Raw genomic sequence first — 18,650 nt, 5'->3', positions numbered from 1 at the left:
TTACGATTAGTTAGATACGGCTTTCTGACCAGGAAAGTTATAATCAATCCGGCTTTTCCTTTTATAGGCATATTTCTAAAGCTTAATATATCAACTGCCCGGGTGGTCTAGTGGTATGATTCGCGTTTAGGGGGTTAACCCTGAACATCTTTAATACGCGAGGTCCCCGTCAATCCCGGGCTCGGGCCCATTGTTTTTTTGTAATTTTTTATATTCATTTATAAAAATTGTAGTATGATGAATTGTACCGGTAAGTTTTAATACAGTAGCCGTGCCAAGCGCCCAACACCAGGTCCCCTGGTGCGTCCCACCAGATAGCCATTTTTCACCAGATAACCAAATCTACAATTTAGGTATCTTTTGTATGACTTACCAATATAAAAGGTACTTAGACACCGTAAACATAACATACATTTTCTCAGCGCTCGAACTAGCTAAAGTAATAGAAGGTGTACGAATATATAGTATAAGTCTAGCTTGATTAATTTAATGGTAGTATAAATACTTTGTATCTAATATAGAAGAAGAAGAAGAATTTTAAAATGACACTATATGAAGGCTAGGTACATTCTTCATTTTAGTATACTTAATATTCCTCATCAAAGTTTGGTTAAATAATATAGACGTCCTTTATACTATATATATCTTCTTATATCTTCCCTAACTAGTTTGAGGGCTGAGAAAATGTATGTTATATTTACGGGTGTCTAAGTACCTTTTGTATGGGCAAGTCATACAAAAGATACATATTGGTTATCTGGTGAAAAATGGCTATCTGCTGGGGCGCACCAACAACCGGAAGGTTGTTGGGCGCCTGGCATTCCGGTTGTTGGTGCGCCTGGCACGGCTAGCTTAAGTAGTAATTGGGGAGATCACAGGTACCGCCGCAATCAAGATGTTGTTCAGGCTGATATAGTCATATTCTGAAGTTTAATATATCAACTGCCCGGGTGGTCTAGTGGTATGATTCGCGTTTAGGGGGTCAACCCTGAACATCTTTAATACGCGAGGTCCCCGGTTCAATCCCGGGCTCGGGCCGATTGCTTTTTTGTCAATTTTTTATATTCATTTATAAAAATTGTAGCATGATGAATTGTACCGGTAAGTTTTAATACAGTAGCTTAAGTAGTAATTGCATATTTATCCATGATTTTGTAAAACCTAAAACATATATGCTCAAATATATACATATACACGTACGGGAGACTGAGTCTCTCATTGGTTATTACCTCACCGCCGAGTTCATTACTGCCTTCTTGAAGTAACTATTTAGTTACTAATTTTAACTTCTCTTTTATTTGTATATGACAGAAATCTGTCTGTATTGAAATGTATGGGCAAAATGACTGATATTGAGAACTCTCTGACTTTCTAAAATGACAAAACCCGCTATTTCAACAATCTGTGCGGTAATGATGACTAACTGAAATATGCACTTTTGTATGGTATATCCAGTACTCGAAGTCACATGATCTCCATGGTATAATACCATGTAAATCCATGTATGCAACCTTGCACTTTGGCAGTATACTATATACACTTTATAGATTCAATTCAGATTCAGTTCAGATTCAGTTAGTAAGATAGTAAGATAGTAAGAAATCAAGAGTCAAGACTTAGGAGTATAAGAAGCCCGTTGTTAAAAATTAACATCGTATTTGTTGAACAATCTCCTATACATACATATATATATATATATATTTGCTACAGACTAAGCCCTATTTGTTCGTTATTTGCTATTTGTTAGCTTGTTTACTATAATCGAGTAGAGTTTAGATGGTTTTAGCAGGGTATATAACCCCCTACATTTCTAGTTTAATCAATTAATAATTCTTTTGCTTTCTCCGAGTCCCCACATAGTAACAGCTTGCTCGTATTCATTTATAAAAATACTATATAAAGTAACTATAGATTCAACAATGGTACTTGTGAAGTGAGAGTAGATATAAATTATTGCCTGGCAATATAAACCAATGAGAGAGTTACCTAGGTATGTGTCGGGTGGCATACTTACCTAGGTAGTCGCCCGTACACGCGACACTGGGTCCGGATCGGATGAGGTTCCATGGTTCTTATAATAAGGCTTACTAGAATAGACATAGTAGCTTTAATTCTACTATAGTTCGTCCTACCCTATCCTACCTCTATTAAGTCCCCAGGTCTAAATTTCTTCTTTCTTTTCTTTCCTTTTCACAAACATCTCCCACTTATCTTTCACTCATTTCTCAATTCTCTAGTTATTCACCTCTCTATCATCTCAAGTTCTCTTCGTCAGTTACTCGTGATACCCAAGACCCTTAAGCCAATCTGAGGCAAGGGGACTTCTTACTTTTTTTTTCACTTTGTACTCAAATCGATTTCTGCACATCCTCTATTCGGCACTCGGTTGAGTCACTTGACTATGGAATATTCTCAGTCTAACCCTTCTACCTCGCCCAACCCTGCAACTTCACCTGCATCCCCAAAATCTCCATCGAAAATTCCGAGAAGGATCAGCCCCAAAAGGATTGCTCTTCCCGATTTAACATCAGCACTGGGAAGAGCGGTTAAGGCCAGAGGGAAAACATACTCCCAAATTACGGCCTTCGTTTGTTATTGGGACGATGACAACACGTGCTCAAGAAGATGGAGAAACCTTTTCCTATATGATGGCTGATCTTTTCGGAGTTGCCAGCCAAACATTTGTCATGAACCACGAAAATCCCGTTCCAGGCTGGGATTTGGAACACCGCATTTGCAAACCAACGCTCTTCATTTTTTTTTACGCTGGCCACGGCACGATCAATCAACTTAACGAACTTTCTTTTACCACGACCAACAAGGAAAAATTTGATCCTTGGCGCACCATCGATCGTGAATTGAATTACCAGACTTACCCTATGGATACCTTCTGCATCCTAGATTGTTGTTATTCCGGTACTGCTATTGCGAGTAACCCGATGACAACCCATGTCTTAGCTGCTGTGGCTCTTCGGCGTTTGCGAGATCCCGTGTAAATGGAATATCCTTTACACAGCGAGTTGCGCAGACCATGCGAAAGCTTTCTCACTCTGGCAAGATGTCTATCTCGACAGATGAAATTTTCAATGCGGTACAGAATGAAACTCCTCGTGGCTGCTACATGCCAAGATTTTCGAGTCATAATGGGGTGAATCCCATTGTCTTACCTTTTCAAGTCACGTCTACTTCAACCCCTCCTTCGCCAGGAATTTCGTCTTCTGGTCATACCTTAAGTTCGAGCCTAGGTCCGGAATTATATTCCCGCCCACTATCACAACTTCCCTCCAGCCGCGAAACTCACGTCCTTATTCTACTCCTTCTCGAAGGAAACCCGAAGCTAGTTGTCCAAGACTTTGAAAAAGTTGTTGAAAAACTGCCGGCCAAGTTCAAAGTGAAAATCACAGATGCCTATGAAACCAATGCATCTGCGGGAGTCTTTGTGCGCATGACTTGGGAGACATATGCACGGTTCTTGTCAAGCGTAGAACTAGACGCACTCCTTCCTGTGATCGGACCATCACTGATTCGCACACATGAGCTCCGCGAGATTTCGGTCCGAGCTGGCTGAGAAAACATTCCATTCAGAGATCGGCCCTAAGACAAGGCATAGACTCCCAATGATTTCCCTTTTTTGTTCTTTTACTTTTTCTTTCCTTTCCATGTTTGCACTTTAATTTTTTTACTTCCTAGCGTCAAATTGAAGCCGCTTATCCTCAAACCATAAGACATAACGATCATCAAGGCAGTGTTTTGCCTCTTTAAATGTATAAAAAGTAGATTGGCTGGGAGATAATTAAGTAAGAAGGCGGTAACTAGTTAGCAGAAGGGGGACGTCAATAAAACCGATTTTATTATTATTATATAACCAAAAGTGGTCACGTTAACCTGTTCTACATCCCATGATGAATCAAAATTCATCTCTGGCTTCTATAGGCATATTCTGAACCACCTTACATCAACTGCCCGGGTGGTCTAGTGGTATGATTCGCGTTTAGGGGGTTAACCCTGAACATCTTTAATACGCGAGGTCCCCGGTTCAATCCCGGGCTCGGGCCGATTGTTTTTTGGCTTTCCCATACTACATATTAGTATTTTTTTCTTTCAATATATTTATTTGAAATACGTATGTGCATGTAACGGAGCTGTTGAACCTACAACATAAGCAGATATCGGTGCCCAGTCAATGTAACGTAGACTTCGCCAGTATATATTTTGGCCGAGTTGTACAACATAGAATGGCATCCTGTTCGGTATTTAGATCCAGCCTCTGTCTGGTTTATTACCTACCCCCTTCCAATTCAAGAATAATGATTGGTTCGGCTATTTGATTGGCCGTTAACAACACATATTTAATCATAAGGGTACGTGTACGTATATATTGATTGTTCAAATCAACAAATATCAAGGTTCAAATGTTATATATAGAAGAGTCTTTCACAACTCAAGCTCCCACCCTCGTAAGAAACCGAGAGAGGAGAGAAAATCCAAACTGGAGAGGCACCTAAAAACATATATAATGAGGCGAATTATTCTCATACTAGTAAGTAGCGCAACAAAAGCAAAACAATGGGCCCGAGCCCGGGATTGAACCGGGGACCTCGCGTATTAAAGATGTTCAGGGTTAACCCCCTAAACGCGAATCATACCACTAGACCACCCGGGCAGTTGATGTAAGGTGGTTCAGAATATGACTATATCAGCCTGAACAACATCTTGATTGCGGTGGTACCTGTGATCCCCCCGCAGTACTCTTTAGGACCTGTGGCTAGATCTCATAACGGTAGGGATAGTATAGCTGCCAGACTTTCAATCTACGAGTTGTAAAGCATAACAGGCAGTGCACGACCTTAGTTCTACTAGGAGGTTGCTCTATCTCACCTATTACCTTTTGCTGTATAACGTGAGTGGTTCATACAAACATAGATATTCTTGAGTTTAGCCTAGCTTTTCATCCGGTCCCTCGAACATTTCTAAAGAGTGCAAGGTATAATCATAAACGGGAATAAAATGCGCTCGGACGGGCCACCACTCATAAATACCTCCTCGATGTCTTCATATCTACAAGAAACCCCGGCTTTACACCATTTTAGTGGAACAGTACCTGGCTTCATGGTGTGCTGCCTTATGCACGCCCGTAGTATATAATAACTCTTTGAGAAGATCTGTCTTCCTACTAAGCTAACTTGTCTCAGATACTCAGATCCCAACGTAGTATTTCTGGGAGACCTACCGATATCTAACTGGGCCAGATTGAGCAAATCCAACTTAGCAAGGTTCTGCTGCAAGGGGGTTTTCCTAACGCCTAACGAGCCCAACCCTTAGAGTCAATCCTTTTCCGAGTCACGGACCGTTTCAAATTGCACATCGCATATATCGCGCTTCGAGTTGCTAGAAAGTGTCACTACTTGTCAACGGGCTAAGAAGAGAAGTATAGTCAAGACGATCAGTATTGTAAGCTAACAGAGGACTTACGGGCAGAAGACAAAAGGGGAGGAAGGAAGACCCCCACCAACAAGCAATAAGACAAACAGGTATGAACTACCCTGGGCCCAGGTGCCAACACTACTTACTGGTCACACTGCATCTATTTTGCGCTTCCCCCCCGAGTTGAACTCTTTGGCAGAGATTAAGGTGGCGTCGTCGTTGGTGTAGAAAGAGCCGGGCTGTGAGACACCTCGGGGGAGGGTTATGGTCAATGAACTCACAACAACAAACTGCCTTGGTCTCGTAATAATGTCTGCAACATCCTCCCCCTCCATCCAGTGAACGAATGAGTTGGCCTTGTAGAGATTTCTAACCATATTTGAAGTCACATAGGATGATGTGGAAATATCATCCCTTGTGTACATAACGCGAAAAGCCAACCGTGACCCTGGATCGGTCGCGAGCGTTTCTTGCGCCCATACCTGTGGATGTCGCTGGCCAGGTGGCTTAATCTCGGCTTTAACAATGACCTCCCGCGGAGGCTCCTCAATACGAAGAAAAAGATGAATGCATGAATGTATTGTCGCAACAAACATTCCCTGTCCTCTCCGAGTCCCGAGATATTTGCGGCCTTGTAAGAGTTCTTCTCGAGTTTTGTCTTCGACAGTGAAACTTCGATCTAAAGCAGAAGCACGGGGCTTTTTCCTTTCCCATGGAGTGACTGGGGTCTCAATGACAAGCATAAAGGTTCCGTGGTCATCAACACAGATTCGAGAAGTTTCCAGGTCTTCTCTTTCGAGAACATCAGCCTCCCCAACATCATCTTTCAAATCTTCCTCCCCGGATTCGACATTCTGAATTAACCCATAACTAGGATTGTCATAATCAATCGGTAGGTTCTTACTCAGTGAGCAACAGAGATCCCGAACAGCTTCAAGTTGCGCTTTGTCAATCTTAAACTCTGGGGAATGGTGTTTCTCTGATCTGCGGAATGAGTTCATAGAGGACGTAGTGGGGGCGTTTTGAAAATGACGTGAGTTCACATGCAGCAAGACGAGGATTGCGTTGCTAAGACTCCCGCCTCCTTTTTCTTGCAAGAGAGAGATGTCTTCGTCTTTCGCAAATCCTCTACGTGTAAGCCATAGGCGAGTCATTGGATGAAGAGTTTCGAGCGCTAAAGGTTCCTTGATTCCTTTTCGTTCATCCATATAATCTCGGATGGCCTTTGTCAGGACACATCCATTATCACCAGCGTAGGGGCGAATACCGATAGTCATGGTGATAGCTGATGTGAAATGAAGCGCCTCAGATATTTTATGAGTTTTGCGCCATTCTCGGAGGAGAAATGCATCGATTGGATTTGGTATTAGAACATAGACCCGTTTGACGGCTTCGTTTTCAATCTCAAGAAACATAGGAAATTCCCCAGATTCTAGTTTAAGGTGAGTCTCCTTGCACTCTGTGGGTAGAACAAGATCCTGCACTGCACGTCCACACATAAGAATCAACCGTAATCCACTATGTTGGATAATTGATTGGTTGAATCGAATAAATGACTCAGTCTCACTCTGCTGGGTCGACCGGAAGGACTGTGTCATTTCGGTCAAATCCCTCTGGATAGGGTTTGCAGCCCAGGTGAGAGAGTTCGTCACATTCCAGCCACTATCCTGAAATTGACGCGGAATGGATATCTTTGTGTTACCCAAGTGTTCTGATTCTGCATCAAGAAAATCTTCCAGTACAAAGCCAACCAGCGCTTCAAAATTACCATTAGGCGGGACCCAGGGAAGGCGGATTGACTCCAGGTCCTCTTTTAACTGGCTCAAAAGCTCAAAATTGGTTAGAGTTGAGTGTGGTAGGGGCTCATTGCCACAGAAGGACTGGCTTAGCTGGAGATGCTTGATTGCGTCCTGAAAACGGGTATGAAATTCCGAGGATCGCATTAGCGGGCGCCGAAAGTTGATATTAGACCTCTCAGCCTTTTTCCCGTACTCGTAACGGAATTGGGTCCATCCATTAATGTCGGGATCTAGGGACTTTTCCAAGCCAAGGGAAAAGGATTTTCGCACTGAAGGTCCAAGGGAGAGTCCTTGGAGAACAGGAGGAATAATATTCAACCCGAGATTGGAGTAAGGCTTCCCGTCCTCACTTGGCCCATAATAAGCCTCCAAACTGCTCCCTGGAAGCGATTGAAAAGCGCGACACATCGTCATTTCTAGGATATTGAGAGCCACGGCTCGAGAGGTGCATGATAGCTGAGCATCCCTTGGTACTTCCCAGAGCTTAAGCCAGTTTGCTGCTCGATGTCCTTGTCCTTGCGCAATGACATAATAATGCAGTGTGCTCCTATCTCCGCGCAGAATTGCCCGATTGTGGATTTTGATACGACCTGGTGGTTCCTTAGACTGACCAGGATAGGCACGCCAGTATTCGTTATTTCTTGAGTCTGTGACAATGTCCACGTAGCCTCCATTTGGGCTCCAACAGTTATTTTGACATGCCTGGACACTAAGAAGACTTTGAAGATGTTAGAAACCATAATATTCAATCCAGGGGCCTAACATACTCCTCTGTCCGAAGTAATCTACCCTCAAGTGTCCTGATATGAGGATCAACCCACTCCAGCAACATCTGGGCTATCTTTTGTGGACCTCCATGACTTGTAATCACAAAATGATATGGAAGCCGTTGCAGGTAGATATTGGGATCAGTCGCGAGTCTCGAAGTCAATTGACAAATCGTGTTGTGAAGGTTCGGGAAAACAACACTTGGGACTAGCTCCCAAGAATTCTGATTCTGGGTTAGTAGATAGGCCTCCTGCAGGACATCCTAGAACTTACCATGGTAGTTTCCTGGGTAGTCTGCAAAGGAAGTGTGGGCTGGGGGTCAACTGTGCTTTGGGAAGGCTCCACACGCCGTGAAGGTGGCATAGATGAACGTACACCCGAGGGGAGGGAGGGGCATTCGTATGCTCTGTCGTCTTGTTGCCCACAACTCTTACGCTCGAGCTTCCAGCACTTGGATTTGCAGTGCCCCATTTTGTGGCAGTAGCTGCACTCGGTGTTCGGGCAGTCATAACTCATATGACCGTGCTCGTGGCAGCGAATGCATTCGATATGCGGGCAGTTTTTCCTCGTGTGGCCCTCTTGCATTAATCCACAGTTAGTGCAAGGTTTGGGGTCCGGCCAAATAACCATTTTGATGACAGACGATGTCTTATCTGGGTGGGGGATAGAAGCATTCTAAGGTTGGCTCAGGATGATGAGAAGGGTGAGTGCGCGGTAAGGGTGGATATGATAATTTATTACCCTTAGTGGCACGATTGCCGGTCTGATCTTCTCAGCTTTACTAAAATTTGGAATGTGAATCGGCGATCTTGTCGCCCCTGAAACAGTAGAATTACTAGTATCTCTAAAATTGCCAATGCGTGGGCAAGCAGTCCACTCATTGATTTCGATGATGACCCTAAGCGAATTATGCTTCTCTAATAATACTTCATCCCTCTTGAGTAGAGCGACGCTAGCACCGTATTCTCCAACTAATCCAAACTAGTATTATAATTGTGATATTCTATTTCTATGTATCGTTAGGTCTATTATTTCATTACCCCCAAAATTATGTGACATGTCCACATGAGGACTTTCGTCTTTCCACCATCCAATATCAGGCTTCTCAATGTTTTAACTTTTTCGATAAAGAGAAAGAAAAAACAACCACAACAACAATACAGTACTCCTAGTCCCGGGTAAGTTTTGCACGCAGTCCCTCCCCAAAGAAGTAGAAGATATACGGAATGAAAACCATGGCAACTCCAATGAAAGCCATCAGCCAAGAAGCCCACTGCAACCCAAGACGATCATACATCTGCGTGGTGAACAGCGGGAAAGCTGCACCACCCCCAGAGCGCAGGAAGACCTTGGCCGCCAGAGCCGACGCAGCGTACTTCTGGTACGAGTCAATGATGTAGTTATTCACTGCATAGTAGCACAACACCATGCCGAAGCCAAATGCAATACCCGACGAAGCAGGTCCAACCCAGATGATATGCTTGTAGGAGGTAGCACCCAAGATGAAGAAGGCGATCGGGATAAAAGGCGCACCAAGCAGGGCTGCGTGTAGTCTATCTTCTGGTGTTGGAGATCGCTCACTGCAGATCTTCTTAAACTTGCCCTCGATGGCTGGAGTGATAACTAGGGCGAAGGCAGCGCCGATCAGAATGGGGATGAACATGAGTCCGATCTGGCCGTCGTTGTAGCCATAGAGTTTGGGGAAGATGACTGGGTATGCAAAGAAGAAGGCGTAGAGCATTGCGTAGATTAGAACAATGTACATGCACATTAGATCGAGAACGGGCTCGGTCATGATCATAGTGATGGGTCGGATTAGACTTGTGCGAGCGATTTCTTGGAAAGTGAGCTTCGTTTTTTCTTGCTCGGTGATGATGTTCGGGTTTCCGGTTTCTTTGCGGAGCCATGCGGCGCGGCGCTTAAGAATCACTGGAGCATATGTCTCCGGAATAAGGCCGATAATGATTGTAATGGCACCGGCGAAGGCTAGGTTCACCCACCAGAAGAGATCAAGACGGCCTGATCCAACATTGATCCAACCTGTCACGATGGGACCGAGCACAGGGCCACAGTATGGTGCAGCAGCAAAGTAAGCAATGGCCATACCGCGCTCTTCAATGCTCCAGATATCGGCGATGGTGCCACCAGCGAGGGAGAGACCTGAACTGGAGAAGACGCCGCATAAGAATCGGCACACGAGCAATCCACCAATGTTTGGGGACAGAGCGCATGGAATGTTGAAAATGACATATAAAGTGAGGGAGATGATGTATACAGGTCTTCGGCCGATTATCTCAGAGAGGGGAGACCAGAGTAGAGGACCGACTGCGAATCCGCAGACCATGATTGAACATGTCAGGATTGCAACTTCGAGAGAGACATGGTATTGTTCTTCGATCAAACCCAATCCTCCGGTGACGATGGAGGACCCAAATGCGACACATACCACAACTGCCGAAGCGACAAGAGTGATGTACCAGCGATAAACGCGGGACCAATTGTAGGGGTGTTGAGGGTCATCGATGGTGAAGGTTACAAACTCCGTGGGGCCCTTTCCTCCCTTTTCAATATCGGTGTCGGGCTCGTATGTTGATGTGCCGATTTTCGTGGAACCATGAGACCTGATCTGCTCCAGGGTTCTTTGAGGAACAAGACCAGTACTGGTTTCAACGGTGTACTCTTCAGGGAACATAGGGTCCGAATCATGTCCAATGGCTGGATAGTTGTAGTCCAATGGGCGAGAGGTTTCTGCAATGCCCCGGTTGTGGAGGCTCTCTTGGGTTTCGGCCATGGTTAGGTGCTGGGGATGTAAGGGCTCCGGGGTCTCTGAGTCTTCTGGTATTGTTGGAGACATAATAATAAATGTTAAAGTCTATTAAGAGTAGAAGGACTTCTGAGAGTATATGGTCGTGCGAGATACTTTGAAAGTGACATGGCAGATACTTATATCTCCAAAGAGGCTTTCGACGTCAGGTATATATACTTGCAAGCCCGACCCATCTCCGAGATAGACCGGACGATCACCGGAAAGTCGACAAGGCAGAAAATGGCTCACTAAACCAGTGGCATGTGGCCGGCAAAACATCGGTCCGAACGATCACCGAGAATATACAGCTGCATCTATAATTGTGTGGTATTATTGCCGGTATGCCGAATTGCGCTTAATATCTCCCTAATCTGATCATGTCTGTTTTTATTTTCTTAAAGATTCAATCATTTCTCGGCCCGTGTCTCCCAAGGCAGTCTTTGTTTCGAGAAGGGAGCTTAAAAATATTTATGATAAGCAAGGGCTCTTTCTTCCTGTAGATGACCGCTGACTCGCTCCAATATTTGTGGTGTTAGACCATGAAACTCAAGCTTCCGCCTTGAATAAGACTTGCTGCTCTTCCACCTGGGGAGGATCCACATTATCAGCGAAGTAGTTCTCAGAGTTCATATGCTTGAACCTGAACCAGAAAATAACAGTCTGAACCGCCAGCGCAACGGCAGGAGCACCCCAAATCCAGATCAACCACGGGTCCGTAATGGCGGGGATGAGAATTTCACCAAGAGCACTAGACAGGGCAGCCATGAAAAGGAAAATGGCAATGGCCAGACCCTTCATACTATCCGGGGACCGAGCATAGGCCACCTCGTACGCCGTGACGTTTGCGAAACATTCACTGATAGCGCTGAGAGCTGTATTGGGAATCTGCCACCAGATACTAATATCGGCGACGTTGCCACAACTCGATGCGTGTGTGCCACACGGTGAGAGCTGGTAGACTTTCCATTGGACCAGTGCGCCGACTATTCCGGCTAGAGTGGCAATAGAGAAGCCAATTGTCATTCGGGTAATGGGACCGGGCTTCAACCTGCGCCGCTCAAGGAACGGGTAGATCACGAAAGTCAGGATCGGGATGGTGACCATGATTGTCACTGGGTTGAAGTTGTTGAGAAGGTCGTTGGGTGCTCCGTTTGTGATCATTGATGCACCTTGGTTCGTGGGGACTGAGCCGATACCACCATGGTTTAGGTTGTAGATTGGGTAAAACCAGAAGATGCCGCACGCCTCTGTTAATGAACACAACTATTAGAATTGATCAATGTGCCTAAGGGCCTTTTCCTGAAGTAAAGTGGAAGAAGGACCGGGGAGGTATCATACCCATTGTTTTCGCAACTTTGAATACTGCGGTATCCGTCCAAGTAACTTCGATACCCTTACTGCGAAGATTTGCGGCTTTCGCTGAATCCCAGAAGTCTTTGCGCCAGAATTGGAATTTGCTCTGTACAAGGGCAGTCCATACAATTCTGGCGGCTTCCGCGAGGTCCTTGTTTCCACTAGGAGGCTTCTTTTTGGTCTTTTTGTAGACAGCAAGGAGGAGGATTGGAAGCAAGAAGTAAATGGCACCAGATAGCAGGAAGGAAAGCCAATACCCAATGTACTTTTCCGCATAGGTTGTGGCCAACATGTAGAAAGCACCGACGTTGACAAACATGTAGAACAGCAGCATGGTCCGATTATTGGTGGTTTCGGGGTCGACAATGACTTTCTCACCCGACTTGAGAGTCTTAACGTATGGTTTTTGGGATTTATGCTGATCCAGAACCATCGGTGAAATGTTCGGCTTGAAGAGACCGTCACCGAAAGCAAGAAGCAAGAGACCAATGACGAACGGCGGAGCCGCGTTAGATTTGCCTTTCTGGAGAACAGAGGGGATGGCGCCGACGACCTGAATGATATGGGCAACACCGCATATCAAAACACCAATCACAATGGCCTTATACCGCCCGGCATAAGTATCTGCCCAGTAACCACCGAAGATCGGAACTATGTAGGCCAAAAATTTGAATAGTAGCACAAGACCAGTACTGGCTTGTAATCCCCATCCCAGAGCTCCGGCTGTCATTTGGGTTCCACGCGGAGGAGCACCGGCTCCATTGCCACCTGTGTATTATAATTCTTTAGCAATGACATTCCCTGATACTCAACCGAAAACTTGGCTCACCTTCGGGCAACGGGAATTGGGTAAAGTTGGAGAAGACTGTCTCTGCTCCATAGTAGGACGCACGCTCGGCAAAGTCGACCAAACAAAGGGAGAAACCAACGAGGGGCAGGTTTTCGGCCACTTTGCGAAGTGTGGAATTTTCTTCCTCAGTTGGGAGGGTGAGCTCATCGTCGTAGGATTCCTGAGATTCCTGCGATGTCTGAGAGTGCCCACGGGCTGTGACCCCCGAGGTGTCCGTATTGGGCTCGATATTACCTGACGGTTTCGATAAGGTCAGTCTCGCATGATTTTTGATAAACCATATGGTCTATATACTCATCGGGAAATAAAAACACCAGGGCTGATGTGTGGTTGCTAAAGGATATCTGGAGGAGATCGAATAAATATAGAGAACCAATACAGAAATTTCGGCGACTGTGTTATATAGTATGCTCGATGGGGAAGATAATAGAAGTTGATTCCTCTGAGGCGGTAGCTAGCTGCCACCTAGCCGGCTGACCGCCAATGACTAGTGAACTAAAGAATGTGTAATAGACTGAGGGCAAATATCCCGCTTCAATCGCGTGATAGGCAGGCATTGGAGGGGGCACAGCTCAAGACTCAGGATTTACCCTCAACCACTAGTACTCCTCCAGCTAAGATGAAGCATATGCGGGAAGAGTGGGCTGCAACCGCACGGCATGGTGGAGAGAATTGACAAATAAGCAGTTGAAGCCATTATGGATTCAGATTCGCAATTTCGGTCTCACCTAAATATATATCCCATCCGTGCCTGATCAACCCAGGCATGGGTGGAATATATATTTATTCTATACTCCATACGAATACTCCGCAGGCACAACTTTTCAGCCTTTGAGAACAGTCGCATTGGAAATGAGGTCTTATCATTCAAGCTTTCACTTTCGAGATGCCAAGATGCCAAGTTTCCAAGAAAGGAGGTACTATTCTATTAGCAGCACTGGCTTGGCGGTGCCCTGTGCTGAAGCCTGTGTTTTCAAAGACATATGGTCCGTGGGTATGTATTGTTTGCTATGTAAGATAACTATGGCACGTCAAGTGATCTTTGGTCGCTTGTTCGTGAAACCAGAGTCTGGACGAGATCGCTTTCGCTCCATTGCCTCCATTTCAGCCCTCATAATCCTTTCCTGTTCAGTCATCTTCTTAGGAGCCGTGAAAATAGAACCCTTCTTCCCGGACAATGGGTTCTTCTTAGCCGCAGCAAACACGTTCTTCGGCTTCTGTGCGCCCATTGACATCGAAATTTTGACGGGTGCGGGAGGCGCAGACGGAGCGGGAGAGTCGGTGCTCTCCGTCGGTGCATCTGTTTCTTCCAGCGATACCGCTGTCGTCGTTGTTGCCGTGGGAGGCGAGGCAGGCTTTGTATCTGTCTTCTTAGAACCAAGTCCAAGATTCAATGTCATCTTTTCTCCTTCCTTCCTCTGCAACAATCTTGTCTCGGGTTCTGGCTCTGTCGTAGTGCTGCTAGCCAGCGCCGCTTGCTGGGCTCGCTTAATCTGATCCTGAATCAAGCGTTGCTCTCGTTCTTCGTCTCCCTTCTCCTGGCGTTCTTTCTTTAAGATAGCCTCCCGGCGGCGAAGTGTGTCTGGGCTGTTATCAATCCACGCTATAACCAAGCCCTTGTCGGTGTCCTCGACTCGGCATTTTCCCTCCCGGCCTAAGTAGGCTGCAAACTGTGATAAACTTTTCCATTCTGCCACGAAGGTTAGCATTAATCCTCGCTTCTCTTTTACGTCGGGGCATACCTGTGCTGTTCATGTGAACGTGCTACGTAAAAAAGTTAGCCAGAATGAACAGAAAAGAGTAAAAGACTAGGGACATACCTGCTTGTCGGCCACAATCTGATTATAGAAATGATTGACGTTGATGGGCTTAGTTCCATGCGTGGTTCTGAGGGTGTCGAGGAAAGTTCGCTCGAATTCGCGACTGAACTCTCTGATGTGCTTGCGCGGGTCTTCTCCAATGATCATCATCTGTCGGACTAATACAAAGTTAGCAGGTGGTCAGGAGATAGAGAATGGAGTCCCGTACCATGCGCTTCTGTCATCGTATGACATTTGAAACCGTTTTCATCTCGACATTGTTTCTCGCATGCTTGGCAGAACCATCGAAGGCGACCCAATCCTTTGCTTTTGATCTTGTTGCCGATGGCTTTTGTACTGCCAGCCTCCGCACGGCCCATTTTGTATGTTGGTAAAGAATTGGAGAGAAGTGTTCAAAGAAAGCGACGAGAGTTGAGAGTCAAGAGATCGGAAAGATGGGTATGGTTCAAGAAAGTCGTGATAGGAAGCTTGGAAGTGGCGCAGATCAACGCGATAAGCTGATATTATATAATACATCACATGACATTACCCAAAGAGGCCTAGTTCTGCTTGAGCTTCCAAAATTGGTTAGTTGATTCTTTAATTTAATGTTCATAGTTGGATATGTTGTGGATGTTTTATGTGGATGAATGAATATGGAATGAAGCTGAATATAAATACTGAGGTTCATTGAAATAGTCCGACAAAATTAAACAAAACTCCCCAAATCCTACGCCTGAATCCTGAGATCGCTTTTCTACCTAGGATCATAGCGTACATAAAACAAGAAAGAGATAATTCGGAGAAAAACCAGCAAACTTCACCAAAGCGAAGGGGCAAGAAATGTGTTATAAACCAGTAGGAATATTAAATCACCGAGTCTGCAAGCATTACAGGACGTATTCGTGGATTGCAGACGGTCCACTCTCGTTGTACTCAACCCGGCTCATGTAACCCTTGCTGAGGCCCTGATCAACGACAAAGAAAACCTTGGCAGCCATCTGAGCACCAAGGAAAATGGCCTCTTCCATTCCATGGCCACCTTGGGGTGTGCCGGGCGCGCCTGGGTTACCCCCAGCACTGCCACTGCTGACGCCGGGAGCGTTGCTGTTGCCCTGGTCCTTGAAGTCTGGGAAATACTCAGGAGGCTTCAGAGTCTTGACCGAGGTTGGAGTTTGTGAGTGGCCGGTTGAGCGGTAGTGAGATAGCATGCTGGGATCCATAGAGGGCGTGCCGGGAACACCGGGATTGTTGTGAGTAGCAGCAACAAGGAGAGGGTTCACCCCAGGTGCGGCGGGGTGGTACATCGGGCCGGGTTGACCCATAGGAGCTGGTGTGTTGGCACCGGTTGGAAGGGGGGTGGTGAAGTTCGAAGGAATTTCAGACGTGAAGATGGTGCCTGATGGAGAAAGAATGAACTTTTGCGTGATGACAGCCAGCAAAGCTTGGGTGAAACCTGTCATAATGTTAGCGGAAAGACCTAAACTGTAGATAATGATGATATAACATACCCTTGACCTTGCTTCCACATCCAACAATAATTAAAGAGTCCCAAAGCTCGCTTCGTTTTGTAGCATCTGGGACGGCAAGAATGGTATGGTGAATCTGAGTCGCAATGTCCTCGAGAATACCACTAGTCACGCGGTTTTCGACCGTAGAGCGTGGCGAAGTCAAAAGGAAACGCTCAACACTGACTTCAATATCCCGAGCATGACGAATGTACTGTCGAGCACCGTGGGCTGATGCCTTTTCTCCTTCCAACTGAACAAACTCTTCAAACTGAAAGGATGCCTTCTCTTTCTTCGAGTTAGGCAGACGGGCTCCCTTGGGGTCAACTGCGCTTTTCTTGGCAGTTGTCTTTTCCTTCTCAACACTGGCAAGGTATTCTGTAGGGTTGCCGCTGACAATCGCAGCGACATCGAGAACACCCTCTTCTTCCTCACCATTGTCCCCCTCAATTCCTGTCTGAGTGCCGTCCCCTGGACCACGCGGAGCAGACTCATCTCCATCTGATCCGCCTGTCGAGACAGCAGCAGCAGGGTTGGCGCCCTGGCGCGCAGTAGCAGAAGACCCAGGCAATGGGGTTCCTGGGGGCAAGATCTCCGTAATATTGCTTCGCTTGAGCTGTTCACACATCTCTCTGGTAAATCCCTTAGGTCCTAGCAGCTCAACAAGACGATCGGTCATAGCATCTCCACCACATCCCTCGAGTGCGATTCCCCTACCATGCTCGTTGACTGCGAAGTCAGTCACGGCAGTGACATCGACCTTGCCCTTTCCAACATCGACAATAGTGGCTGTAGATGTACCATAACCGTAGCAAGCTGCAAGAGCAGAGTCCATAAGACTAAACGCGGGTGCCTTGAACTTCTCAAAGACAAATTGAGTAATTGCTTCGCGATCGCGTGCGGACCAGACGGGCTGGCCAATAAGCAGAATAGGGGTGTGGAAAGGTGGGCTCAAGGTATTGTGAATGTGAGTGAGCAGGGCGAAGAAACAGGGCCAGTCGACAATGCGCCCGTTCTCAATCGGATAGATTGCCCCTTCGTCGGATGTCAGGTCCTCCTCATAGAAGACCTCTTCGATAGTCTTGGCTGACTCGCCATTATCCTGGGTATTTTGGTCGGTCTTGACAGTGGTCTCTGTGGCTGTGGTACCATCGGCCGCGGCGGGCTCAGCGTCCTTCATCTCCACGTCCGGCTTGGGGGCATCCGTGCCATTGTTGGCCTTGACCTCTCGACGTCTCTCGTGAACACGGTAAGGCTCGTATTCTCCCTTCTTCTCAGCGGGGAACATGCGGGTTGGGAACCGAAATCGGGCGGGCGTGAATGTTTCGGGTAGGCCGAGCTGGGCCAAGGTCATTTGCGAACCCGGCGCAATTAGCTAGATGGATTGGTTAATTTTGAATAATAAAATATGAAGAACAAAACATACCAAGATATGCTCATCCTTGAAAGGAGGCATCGTTGTCAGTGGCAGTGAAGAGCGTTGCGACGAATGATGACTGCGCGTGAGAGCTCCGCGATGGCTCGAATTGCGTTGGTTGCGCTTTCTTCCCATTATGGCTTAGCGTAGTTTGAGCAAATCAAAATCACGTGCAGTGGAGTTGGAGTGGGACGGATGATAATCTTTCCGAACATTTGGGCGGTTGACTTTGTGCTAATCCAGTGTGCAGTGTGCAATACTGAATTCTGCCAAACATTTCTGCCACTTATAGAGTTTTCTGCCATATATTCTGCCCCATATAATTCGTAGTAAAAAAACACTACATTTGGCCAGAAAAAAATCGTACATTTCTGCTTGATTACTGTCTTGATACAAATAGAATTGACGAAGAAAGTGATGAAAAAAGGGGTAGTAAGAAGGTGGGTTAATGTATGTAAACTAGAATTGGAGTTATGTGACAAAAGTGACTTAATTTTTGTATGGGGTTTATATAGAAATTGTAGGTATCTGCTGTCTTGCTAGTATTATATGGGTACCTAGGTAGTTTGACACAAAGGCGGTGTGGTGAGCGGTATATAGAAACAGGTATCAATTCAGTGTCACACCCAATCAGGAAGGCGGTACTGGATTTCCAGGCGGTCAATATAATCACTGTCGTCCTCCCCTTTGAATATTTAGTCTCATATCTAGATGTACTTTATAGTTAGTTATCTTGCATCTAGGATTCAAAAATGGTTAAAACATGTTCAAATCAGATCGAAAATATAGGTTTGATCATGACACAACAATACACCGGTAGAATATATTGGTAGAATATATTGCGCAGTACAATACATATTGTACACTACAACAGTTAACTATAGACCTGAGTAGGATTTTGTCTATGAGCTTAGCCAGGACAAGAC

The 18,650-nt window shown here is 45.9% G+C and overlaps 6 protein-coding genes across 6 annotated transcripts; 1 reads left to right on the top strand and 5 right to left on the bottom strand.

Moving 5' to 3' along the window:
• Positions 1-2,648: 2,648 nt before the first annotated feature.
• N7516_005171 (uncharacterized protein) lies at positions 2,649-3,568 on the top strand (the record flags this gene model as incomplete). Its single annotated transcript, XM_057217891.1, has 2 exons — positions 2,649-2,990; positions 3,017-3,568. 2 exons carry the CDS (start codon positions 2,649-2,651, stop codon positions 3,566-3,568), a joined length of 894 nt encoding a protein of 297 aa, XP_057079774.1.
• A 2,005-nt stretch (positions 3,569-5,573) lies between these two features.
• N7516_005170 (uncharacterized protein) lies at positions 5,574-8,462 on the bottom strand (the record flags this gene model as incomplete). Its single annotated transcript, XM_057217890.1, has 3 exons — positions 5,574-7,932; positions 7,991-8,214; positions 8,265-8,462. 3 exons carry the CDS (start codon positions 8,460-8,462, stop codon positions 5,574-5,576), a joined length of 2,781 nt encoding a protein of 926 aa, XP_057079773.1.
• Positions 8,463-9,159: 697 nt separating this feature from the next.
• Positions 9,160-10,782, bottom strand: N7516_005169 (MFS transporter; the record flags this gene model as incomplete). The annotated part of the gene is made up of 1 exon (XM_057217889.1): positions 9,160-10,782. The coding sequence occupies one exon, from the start codon at positions 10,780-10,782 to the stop codon at positions 9,160-9,162; it is 1,623 nt and encodes a 540-aa protein (XP_057079772.1).
• Positions 10,783-11,343: 561 nt separating this feature from the next.
• Positions 11,344-13,298, bottom strand: N7516_005168 (putative MFS peptide transporter; the record flags this gene model as incomplete). Its single annotated transcript, XM_057217888.1, has 4 exons — positions 11,344-12,044; positions 12,136-12,918; positions 12,980-13,234; positions 13,295-13,298. 4 exons carry the CDS (start codon positions 13,296-13,298, stop codon positions 11,344-11,346), a joined length of 1,743 nt encoding a protein of 580 aa, XP_057079771.1.
• Positions 13,299-14,031: 733 nt separating this feature from the next.
• N7516_005167 (putative C2H2 finger domain protein (Kin17)) lies at positions 14,032-15,224 on the bottom strand (the record flags this gene model as incomplete). The annotated part of the gene is made up of 4 exons (XM_057217887.1): positions 15,029-15,224; positions 14,821-14,978; positions 14,743-14,764; positions 14,032-14,690 (listed from the first exon to the last, which is right to left on the bottom strand). The coding sequence occupies exons 1-4, from the start codon at positions 15,177-15,179 to the stop codon at positions 14,032-14,034; spliced, it is 990 nt and encodes a 329-aa protein (XP_057079770.1). The 5' UTR covers positions 15,180-15,224.
• A 465-nt stretch (positions 15,225-15,689) lies between these two features.
• On the bottom strand, positions 15,690-17,859 carry N7516_005166 (uncharacterized protein; the record flags this gene model as incomplete). The annotated part of the gene is made up of 3 exons (XM_057217886.1): positions 15,690-16,255; positions 16,311-17,682; positions 17,734-17,859. 3 exons carry the CDS (start codon positions 17,857-17,859, stop codon positions 15,690-15,692), a joined length of 2,064 nt encoding a protein of 687 aa, XP_057079769.1.
• Between the last annotated feature and the right edge of the window lie 791 nt (positions 17,860-18,650).

This window comes from Penicillium verrucosum, assembly GCF_028828655.1.
Source record: "Penicillium verrucosum strain IBT 35672 chromosome Unknown utg000001l_segment0_segment0, whole genome shotgun sequence".
Lineage (NCBI taxonomy): Eukaryota > Fungi > Ascomycota > Eurotiomycetes > Eurotiales > Aspergillaceae > Penicillium > Penicillium verrucosum.
This window is presented reverse-complemented; position numbering and strand designations above follow the sequence as displayed.